Below are 11,688 nucleotides of genomic sequence, written 5' to 3'. Positions count from 1 at the left end.
TATCGCTGAAGTTCCTCGGAAAGAATTTATACCGGAAATTAACAAACGAGCAGATACGTAACAATAATATTGTTGACCACATCTGATATTGAATGACCTGTGGGAGAAAAAGGATAAATCTGTAATTATATTTTTTATAAGAATGGAAACATTAGGAGAAATGTGTGAAAAAGAATAAAAAAATCATTGAACATCATCTAACATTGCATGGAATAAATATGTTGTAATAAATAATTTATTTATTTGAAGCGACGCCTACTTTATTTTCAGATATACATTTTAAAATTATAATCGTTATAATTTATTTTCGAACAAATTGTGCTAATATATTAATTATGAAAAACAAAAATGACGCTGTTTTTTCTCACCCTTAATGACATTCGTTAGTTCCTAATTTTATTTTCCAGCTTAAAACGTAATTGAATACATTTATCAAAAGTGCTTTTGTCTTCACAGATTTGAATACAACTCATTTTGATTAAAGTATCTAGCTTTTTTCTGATAACTTTGAGTCTGAAAAGAAGAGTACTGCTTAAGTTTCAGTTTTATTGACGCTACAAAAAATTCAGAATTTTTAAGCACAGTGTTATCCTACCTCGAGTAATAAAAATGGATTCGTTAAGCTATTTGTTGCCTAGCCCCCAATGGTGGGCAGAGCACAGATAGCCCATTGTGTAGCTTTGTACTTAACTACGAACGAACGAATTGTTGCGTAGCGCTCTATATTGGAAATGCTTTGACACGTTACTGCCATTCATATACAATACTGCTGACCACTTCTCGTAGTGAATGAAAGGCTTACTGGGCAGTGACTTGTGAGAGACAAAGGATAGGTATTTAATGATATTTTTTAAAATAAAATTGGAAAGATTAGAAGAAATATAAAAAAAAGAGAAAAAAACAACTAATAATTTCTGTTGTAATATGTGATCTCATCAAAATAGTTGTGGAACCCATGCTCCCCCTTTTATTTTAATGTTGCTAGTTGTTCCATCCTCCGGTGGGTCATCGATAAGTTTAGAGACTTACAACGCTAAAATCCAAGTGTTCGATTTCCCGCGATGGGCAAAACGCAAATAACTTATTGTGTAGCTTTGCGCTAAAGCAACAACAACAACAGGTGCTTGTTACAGATGCAATAAAAAATGTTACACTAAATCTTTACAATATATACCCTTTTATAGTATTTTTTTTGGTATAACATCTATATATAGCTGACTCTTTTATTTTTTGTTTTGTGGATCTTAAATGGGTTGACCATATATCAGTACTTCTATTAATTTGCATGAAACACTAGTTTATATAACAAGATATTCTGCACATGAAGGCTAATAGTTTTTGTCCATTTATGAGCACTGTTAGACAAACTGCAATACCTTTTTCCTACGTTTGAAAATGCTAATTGCTTCTCATACAAAATGGTCAGTTTTTTATTACCTATATGGTTCACGTAGTTAAACTATGTTCTAACTAAATGTGCTTTAGTTAGTATATTTAAGCAGCTTGACTTTCATACTGTGAAGAGAGCAAGAAGATATTTTCACATCAAACAGTTTTTACACAACTAGACCTGTTGAAGCCGCAATGGCGAAACGTTGAATGAAAGAAAAAATATTGTTATTTGGTTTGTTTGTAGTTAAGCACAAAGCTACACAGTGGACTATCTATGCTCTGCCCACCACGGATATCGAAACCCTGTTTCTAGCGTTGTAAGCCCGTAGACGTACCGTTGTGCCACTGGGGGGCAAAGTTAGTTGTAGAGTATAGGCCATTTTTAATGTTATATTATCTTATATATATATATATATATATAATTAAAATAATATTCCGCCCAGTTGTCAGAGGAAGGTATCAACACCGACCCATACACCTTCCCCACATTTCAGGGATTCCACGTGCCCCTAGACGCTTAAGCCATCAATTCCTACTTCAGGTTAATAGCTAACAGTGTATACTTTATGTTTAACAAGGATAAGACGAACAATAATATAACTACTATTTCACTAGTTATTTTTCTTAATCTAAAGGCCCCCAGTGGCACAGCGGACTTACAACGCTAGAAACCGGGTGGGCAGAGCACAGATAGCCCATTGTGTAGCTTTGTGCATAACTACAAACAAATTTAATCTAAAAATAGATATATGAAACTTCTCTTTTTAATGTAATGTAAAAGTTTCTGAGATCTGTTCGGAAATATTTTGTTGTTTTTCAGAATTTGTAGTGCATACCGAAGGGATTTAGACAAAAAAGTTAGAGAAAAAACTACCTTTACTCTCCAGTTAATAATAACAGTTCTTGTACTACTAGCCCTGATGTAGCCACAATGACGAACCTTAAGTTGCTGTGGGTGTTCGTGCAAAGCTACTCGAGGTCTATCTGCGCTATCCGTCCCTATCTCTGAAGCGTTTGTTTGTAATTAAGCATGAAGCCACATAATAGGCTGTTCGTGCTCTGCCCATCACGGATATCGAAACCCGATTTCTAGCGGTATAAGTCCGAAGACATACCGCTGTGTGCCACTGGGGTGGAAGGGCATCTCTGAAGTGATATACCAGAGCAACGGTTCTCAAACTTTAGTAACAAGAGGACCTTTTTAAGTTAAACGTTTTCGTGGACCCCCGAAACATATCGATATCTTAAACAAAATATTCCGTGCATATGAAAAGCTGTATTCCAAAATTCTGTTAATTCGTATGAAATTTAATTTTTACGAAAAATATTTTGTTATTCTATAAATTATGTTTGTTTGTTTTTTAATTATTTTTTATGAAATTTCGGACATGGCTCGCGGATCCAGTTTGAGAGACACTAGACTGGAGGAAAGGTTTGTTTGTTTGTTTGGAATTAAGTACAAAGCTATACAGAACGAAGCATATTTTACTCATTTAGTTTTGGATAAATTATTAAGTTTGTTAAGTTACAAACCGAGTAAAACCATGAGGTTTTAACTTTCTAACTTATTATACTTCCTATCCTGCCAAAACGAATAGCTCAAAAATAGCGACCTTTGGTTATGAAAGACATTTAATTTCAAGAGTGAATTGAATAACTTTTTTTTCACACACACATTTTTCGTTTTTGAAGTGTCGGAGTCGTGGTCATGAAACCCATATACCATGACCAGTTGTGAACTCCAAGCAATGTCAACTTCCATCAACATAGTTCGGTCCCTGTCGCGTGGGTGGAAAATGACTCGGTGAAGGTTTTAGTTAAACTTTTATTGTTCATATCTAGAACCTCAACCAAGTTTTTATTTTATTTTTATTTTTTACATTCTTAGAGAACAAGACTGTCTTATGTAAAACTTAAATTTCCGTATGATGAAAACATTAAATAAAAATATTGAATACGCATACTTAACTTACGTGGAAAATTATGAAAACTAAAAAAATAAATTATTCCAATAAGGTCAAACAATCTATTAACTAGGAACATAAGTGAAAGGTAATGCTAAGTTAGGTGGGTAATGTTGACTAGCTACCTTTAGAACTTATACTGCTAGAAACCGAGTTTCGATACCCGTGGTGGGCAGAGCACAGATAGCCCATTATGTAGCTTTGTGCTTAATCACAAACGACAGTATCGTTCTGTTAAAGTTGTTAGGCTTGTGTATGTTTTTCTAATATTGGAATTGTTACCCCAAAACATTTCTGTACCACTTTTAAGCTTCGTAAACTTTTACACCATATAAATATGTGATAGAACTTTCTAAGTAGATCTTTAGCTTTGGTTCCATAAACAATATGTATGCACAGAGGTTGGGTACGTTATATTAAAACAGTTTTCGAGCCTCACCATATCGTTACAGTCCATATCACCAGGTCCGATCATACTTTGTATTTCTATGTGAACGTCATGTAGCGAAGCGTATATTGCAAAAAGCTCCGTCGCGAGGCTGTCATGTCCAAAGCATATCACCCCTCCCTACAGGTTCCATAATCAGTCTAGTGTATAAAGACGACAGCCCGATTGATACTACGACCAGTGACTTGGTTGGCATGTCTTCGTATTAAATAGCATGAACATATGTTTCATTCTCTAGCTGCTTGAGCTATACGAAGGTGGAACAGATATGTCGTGGAAGCTCTTTGTGCCTGAGTTTTATCGCTTTTCGGGACGGAAATTCTTTTCGGTTATGATATGTATTGTTGTCTGGGTCACATGGACGGCTTTTACCACAGACCTTTGTATTCTTCAATTTTCTCAAACGTTTCTTACCACGGCTGGAGTACGGCTTGTTGTTGGTCTATTGTATGGCTGCTTTTGGTACCCTAAGTTGATCCATATTTCTCTGTTTTCCAGTGGAAGTACGTACAAAGAGTATCTATCCCCGTCCTGGAAATTCCAAACTCGTAGTCTGAACACATCTTTATGATCTCAGTGTATGAATATTTTGCGTCGCAAAGGGTTGCTATAACCTTCCAAAAAGCGATCTGTTTTCGGTGGCATCGCACCAATTACGAAACACCAAACAATGTCAAAATGAAGTTTTTATATATTCCGCCCCTCGCCCTCTCACTCAGTAGCTAAAAATCGATACTTGGTGGGCATATAACAGTTAATCCATTGTGTGGCTTCGTGCTTAACAAAAACAAGTATATATATATATACAGTCCGTTCCACCAAGGCAATATATTGACTGTGATTGTCATATGACTTGCTGTTTGCGAATACCAAATCGTTTTATTATAACGTACTCAACCCTTTATATATATATATGTGTGTTCCTGTTTTCATGACTGTGAAAGTATTTTATCTAACTATTACTAATTCCTTAGTCACATCTTCTCTTGTATTCTGTAGGCGATTGTGACAGTTACAAACAAGAGAACAAGTTTGTCTAGGCCTAGACATTTAAAAAAAACGATAAAAACACTCTTATCTGACGGTCTATTTCTTTATTTTTCATGTTACCCTACTGGTCCGCAATACTTTTTTATCTAGACTAGTTAGTATCACTAGGCATTGCTTTCAAAAAATATTAATATATCATTGCATTTATTCTGCAACTTGCCTAAAGTGTGTGAAATCTCTACAAGATCATTGTCAAATGAAAATGAAACCTGTACAAGATTATTGGCAAACCAAACTGGAGACTCTACAGGATAATTGGCAAATAACTGATATGCAAATGCCTCAAATAACATATGCATATGTACGGTACTTATAATTTCATTTGTCGTTTTATCAACTCGTACATTCTATGTATTTAAGACATAAAGGGTCTCAGAACAGACCCTTACTGATATCTTCATGAGAACACTTGTATCTGAAGATCTTGTTTAAATGTATATACATATTATATTTTTTTAGATGCCAGTATATCACTACATCTTCAACCTCCGGTGTCTCAGCTAAATCACCGTAGTTCTCCCTACCCTACGTATCTAAGCTCAATATCTACACTTCCGACTTCCGGTCTTGGCACCGCAGGATTTTCATGGCCAGGTGGCTCATTAGGAAACGGTTTTCCCAGTACTCATGGCAACAGTATTGCAGGTAGTTTTTTTTTGTTGTTGTTTTTTTTAAATAAGGTGTACGGCAAGCTAGGTTAAAAGTTTAACCAAGAAAATTTCGTTTGTTTATTAGTTTATCGTACATTTTCAGTCGATAAATAAATGATTCACAATAGCTGATTTTAATTTCCGTAATTCTTTCTCACATAATAAATTCAATAATTAAAACAACATTTTAATTTTAATACGTTTTTAAATAACAAATTTCGTGCAAAAAATCTAATTATATTCTTTGATACTCTAGTTATTGTTCATTCGAGTTCTGTATTTTTATATTTTAATATTTAGATTGACGATATGTTTCTTTTTTTTTTCCATTATTAATCAACACAGCTTGGACCGAAAATGCTCCTGAAACGTCTTTGATTTCAAATTTACCTGGCTCATCACAGACCGTTGATAGAACTCCAACGTTTTGTTCCCACAACATGAAAAACACGGAAGTTAGTGCACCAAGTAACCATTTTACACTTCTGCCAGAGCGAGACTCCAACACCAACTTAACCCTATCTTTCCGTCTCTCGACAAGTCCGGGAAGGAAGGATCCAAGCTCTTTCGTAGTTCCTGAACCCAGCACTCACACCCAGTCATTCTCTGTACAGAATACCCGGTTTCCCAATGAGCAAGAGTCGGTGACTAAATATCCCGGAGTCAGCATTTCTATGACAGAACTTCCCCTTCCATCCCCAAACAACACAATGACTCAATTTTGTGTGAACAGTAATTCACCTTACCCGCTTGTTAATCATAACTGGGGTAGTTCATTTCCTCCTAATTATTATAATAGTAATAGTGCTGCAGTTGGTGGAAGATACCCGAGTTCCCCAGTGGTTTCTTCGTCATTAATATGTTCCCAACTACACTCTAACGTTTCACAACCCCAGACTTCTACTCCTTCTCCCTTTCAACTATTAGGAAATGATCTGAGATCAGTTGTCGATCCCCTCACAGTTTCTCAACAGCAGCAAGAAAGATTTAATCTTTTCCCTTCCAACTTTGAGAACACTGTGTCTCTTCAAACACCCCAGAATTTTGTTCCTAGACTAGTACAAGGCTTTGATATTACAAATTCTCAGTTCTCTGGACCATCATTTAGCCCGCCTTCTTACTACGTACGACAAATTGCAACACCAATTCCTTCGCAATGCAGCCAGTTGGGCACGACAGATTCCCAAGTATGGCGACCATACTAGTTAATATAGATGTGTCCATAACTGATTTGCACAAAAAAGGTTAAGTGGGTTAGGCCTGATTTTCACAAGAAAACACAATAAGAGAGTTAAGCTTGATTTGCACCAGAAAACAGAATAAGTGCGTTAGGCCTGAGTTCCACCAAAAAAAAAAAAAAATAAGAGCGTTAGGTTCGATCTGCAGAATAAGTGTGTTAAGACTAATATTTCTTATCTAACGAGCACCAAAAGCCCAGATGGGTCAAATGTTAATAAATCTTGTTCAGTATTCATGATTTCAGAAAAACACGAAGGTTCAATAAATCTTGATACAATATGATAAAAACTCTATAATCCAAGCGCTTCAGCCAGGCGCACCTTTCTTCTTCAGGGGCACTGAAGAAGAAGGGTCCACCTTTCGAAAGCGCTCGGATTATAGAGTTTTTATCATCTTGTTCAGTGTTATAATGGACAAAGAACGACTGCCAAAAAAAACAAACAAACTTGCATTACTCTATAATATCCCCTGAGTAACAAAAGTTATAATGTTATCGCTAATATAAGTTGTTTCTTTACATGTAATATTTGACGTCAGATCAAAAGAAATAGTCGTCAACTTTATATTTAGAAAAGAAAAAAAACTATTCTTGTTAACGAAAAAGGCTCAAACTGAACCATGTAGGGCAATCCAGTTATGTATCACCAGCCACGTTGAGTCTATATCTAATGTTTTATTTTTGCAGTAATATGTCAACTATGTATAACGTTTTAAAATATTTTGTAGGGGTAATTAAATGTTTTATGTTCTAACAAAGGATCTTGGTTGGGATCATTGTAGCGCGTTCTACTTTCAAGCACATGTTTACATATACCAATTATTAAACGAACGTTATTTAAAAATAAGGATGGCGTATTACAAATTAAAGTATAGACTAACAGTGGAGTTCTTAAGTTATGACGTAAACTAGATTTGCAGAAAACAAAGAAAAGAAGAAGAAATAGTATTTATAAACGAGTTTTATTTTGGAGATTCATTGTGGAAATACAAATATTTTTAACATGAAGATTTTATGTGAGTTTGAATATTTAACTTCGAGAAAATACTACAGATGACTAAGGATGCGCAGGAAGATCTTTAAACCAAAGCAAAATGAGCTAAGATGAAGATAAAAAGAAAAAGAGTTATTTCTTAAGAAGAAGTACCTTCTATATATAAGCGCTCCACTCTCATGTCTTTCTAATGTTCATCCACACACACAGCTTTTTGGAGTATGAAAAAATTGTTTTTCACTTTTACTTACTATTCTTTTAAAAGTGTGCGTACATAACTTCACTTGTTTAAAACCGAGGTTACAACCCCTTTTTCTCACATCTTTTGTGAATTGAGACTCACTTGTTAATGTTTTCATCTGGATTTCTGAATGTTCCTGAAATATTAAACTTTTTTTATGAACTTCCACAAACTTATTCTTTCTGTTCATGATTCGTAAGATTTGGGGTAAATAAAGCTATCGTATAATATTTTCAGACCTTTCTGAACTTTCTAGGATCCCCGCTTTTGTTCTGTATTTTATGGAGTAAACAGGATATAAAAAACAAACCCATTGTGTTTTTTGTATTCTGTGTAATTATTTTCTGAGAATACACATCTATAGCAATGTATTGATATATATCTTTATATGCCCTAAACCGGAGCCTTAAGTTAATCATGTCTAGACGCCATATTTGTACTTTACGGCAAAGCTACTAAGACTAATTTGCCACCGACCCTAATTTTCAACTACTGGCCAGAGGGAAGTGTAGGAAATGCTTTGGGATATCGCACGAATTCAAACCAGTATCCCCAGCTCCGAAATACCACAGGGCTGGCCAGTATCCTTTCAGGCCGTAATCAGGGTCAATACTGGGATTGGGTGAAATGATTTATATTACTTTATATATTTCAAGCGCAAAGCTACACAATGGGCTGTCTGTTCTGTGCTCACTGAAAAAATCGAACCCCAAATTATAGCATTATAAATCCTCAAGCTTATTGCTGAGCCACTCATATCAGAGTCTCTCGATAGAATGTCTACGAAATTCACTACTTCCTACCACTCAGTAATAATTTATTTGTTTTTAAGTACAAAGCTACGTAATGGTCTATCTGCGCTGTGCTCATCACGGGTATCGAAACTCGTTTAGCCACTGGGGTGCTCTTCATAATAATAAACACTAGTCCCGATAATGTGTAACTTTGGTTTTAATTAACATTTCCAAAAAGCATAGCCTTATCAGTTTTTTTATTATTATATACTTTTTTCTCGGTTTTTGACTCGATTGTTGACTTTGGTCTGAAATATAATGAAATAGATATCTCATTAATACAGTCAAAGAGTTAGTTGTTAAAAGATCCTAAATGTTCGATTGTATAAAGGCCCTATAATCTCTGGAAATAGACTTACGGGTGGTGTTTTGGAATTTTCAGGTTAAAATTGATTTTCAATAAATATTAGGTAGACTTACTAATAACATCAGATTCTCTCAGGAAATAAGAAAAGTAATCTGAATCTCATAACTGAGTAAAAGAGACTGGACGTATGTAGCAAAAACGAACCCTATGTTTATTAAAGAACTAGGTTATGCTTAGCCCCTCAGCTTTAATTTTATTGGGATTGATCTATGTAGAATTAAAAGGCGTTGATTTTCAAGTATGATTTTCATTCGATGATCTCCTAGTACAAATACACCAAGAAAACACACCCGAATGCAACAGGCTGTAGTTAAACTGAGCCAGCTGGTATATCGGTAAGAAAAACAAAGATGGAATGTCATACCGGCAAAATATAAACATACAATAATAAAATATTATATTGTTGTAAGACACTATGTGCGCCTCTTTGATTTCACGCGAAAATACGTTTGGCGCTAGTGTGTATGAAATTACAGTACGAGCATGTCTTACCTCAGATCATTGCTTTATACTCTATAAATACCATCTTAAAAAATAAATGCATACTCGCTTCTATTTCAAACCACTTTATACACTGTCTACAGGAAAACGTGGTTTCTTTGTTCGGTCAACAACATCACCTCGTGACTAATGTTCTCTCAAGGCATTGGTGGACTGTAACATTCAGACAACGACACGTCGATCAGCAAAGAATAGTATAATCGCTATCCATTTCAACCCAAATGCTACATGTTACTGCAATATCCTCTCGGGCAGAATAGATGTTACCTACTATGGAGAACAAAGAAACATAGCAACTAGAACGTAACGACTTTCTGGACCACATGCTCCCCAGTAGCACAGCGGTATGTCTGCGGACTTACAACGCTAGAATCCGGGTTTCGATACCCGTGGTGGGCAGGGCAATAATTCGGCAAACTATTAAGGCTACAACTTCATTATAAGAGATCCTTATTCCTTGGTCCATTCACATGGAAAACACAAAAATCGCATTCAAGATAGAATGAGTTGTTAGCTAAAAACAAATTAATTAAGGGAACCAAACTAGGATATAATTAGCAAATGTAAATTAACTTTGATAACATAGTCAGCGTTTAGCTTCTTTAGAAACCAAATAGAAGAGAACAAAAATTATAACGATAAAAAAAAACCTTTTAATTTCACGTATGAAATTATAGTTAGCTCATATAAAAATTTAATTTTGTAGAACATGGCAAGTACTTCGTTTATGGATATTAAACAGATGATTGACAATAATAAACTGAAACTTCGAGGTAAGAAGGAAGTTGAAATATCCACAAAATTCCAAATGTGTCAGAAATAAAAGGTAGTACTGATACAATGTAACGTTGTAAAACCAAAGACTTAATATATGTATATCACGTCTATGTTTAAAGCATCTAAATTCAAGCATTGAGGATTTTTAGGCCTATAAAAAGTAAGAAAACTTGAAACAATGCAGTGGTGTAAAACAACTGAACTGAAGCACTGAGTTTTTTAGGTCTAACAAAAATAATAAAGTCACACATTATAAACCACTGCATTTAATAAATTGCATAGAAAATTACAAACACCATCGTATACACACTTTAAGCTGTTATATGACGAATTCCGCTAATAAATTCTGGTATGGGTAAAATAATTCCTCTACAGTGATTTGTGATAAATAGATCTAAGATTCTACTTTTAAACGCCTGTAGTTAGAAATTTGCAATGAACTAATTAAATGGAATTCGAAGAGAAAGATATATGTAATCAGATTTAACCGTACTGATACACCATAATTTGTAGTTAAATGATAAGTTGCTACCACACTGAAACTAAACTATCTATTATCATTGGGTAATATGAAACAAGAAAGTTTCAAAAATTAAATTGGTTTCCACGTGTACTGAAATTATAAGAGACACTAAACGGATTACAAAACAGTAAGTATTTAGATTATGATTCAAAATTTTATATAAATACGTGTTGAGCTCAAGAAATTCCTAAAATTATGGTACAAAGAGTGTTCAACCGTGTATATCTTATATAGGCAATGGAAATAGGACTTAGATAAGGGTATAGTGTGTACTTATGTTGAAAAAGGGGTTTACGTTGAGGTACATGTTATATAACCAATGAGAAGAGGATTTTAAGTCAGTAGACAATAAGGAAAGGTTTTAGGCCAGGGCAGTTTGTATGAACAAGGCGAAGACAGTTTATGTCAGGATATAGTGTGTGCTTACGGTGTAAAAAAACGTGCAAGTCTGGATATAGAATGTGATGATTGTGTAAAAAGGATTTAGGTAGATATATATCGTGTTGACGGCGTACAGTACAAAAAGTTGGGTTGGGATCTAGAGTGTGCTGACAACGTACAGTATAAAAAGAGGTTTGGATGTAGCGTGTGCTGACAATGTACAGTATAAAAAGAGGTTTGGATGTAGCGTGTGCTGACAATGTACAGTATAAAAAGAGGTTAAGATGTAGCGTGTGCTGACAATGTACAGTATAAAAAGAGGTTTGGATGTAGCGTGTGCTGACAATGTACAGTATAAAAAGAGGTTTG

The 11,688-nt window shown here is 34.8% G+C and overlaps 1 protein-coding gene across 1 annotated transcript in view; it reads left to right on the top strand.

The window, feature by feature from the left end:
- The window catches only part of LOC106477533 (uncharacterized protein PB18E9.04c-like), a 24,904-nt gene extending 16,606 nt beyond the window's left edge, over window positions 1-8,298 (top strand). Inside the window, exons 3-4 of the mRNA XM_013938086.2 lie at window positions 5,314-5,499; window positions 5,850-8,298. Of these exons, the coding sequence (XP_013793540.2) occupies window positions 5,314-5,499; window positions 5,850-6,709 (1,046 nt within the window). The 3' untranslated portion in view covers window positions 6,710-8,298. The remainder of the gene's footprint in view (window positions 1-5,313; window positions 5,500-5,849) is intronic.
- The last annotated feature ends 3,390 nt before the right edge of the window (window positions 8,299-11,688 follow it).

This window comes from Limulus polyphemus, unplaced genomic scaffold, assembly GCF_000517525.1.
Source record: "Limulus polyphemus unplaced genomic scaffold, Limulus_polyphemus-2.1.2 Scaffold166, whole genome shotgun sequence".
NCBI lineage: Eukaryota > Metazoa > Arthropoda > Merostomata > Xiphosura > Limulidae > Limulus > Limulus polyphemus.
Note: the sequence above shows the minus strand (reverse complement) of the source record. Positions and strands in the feature narration are given on the sequence as shown.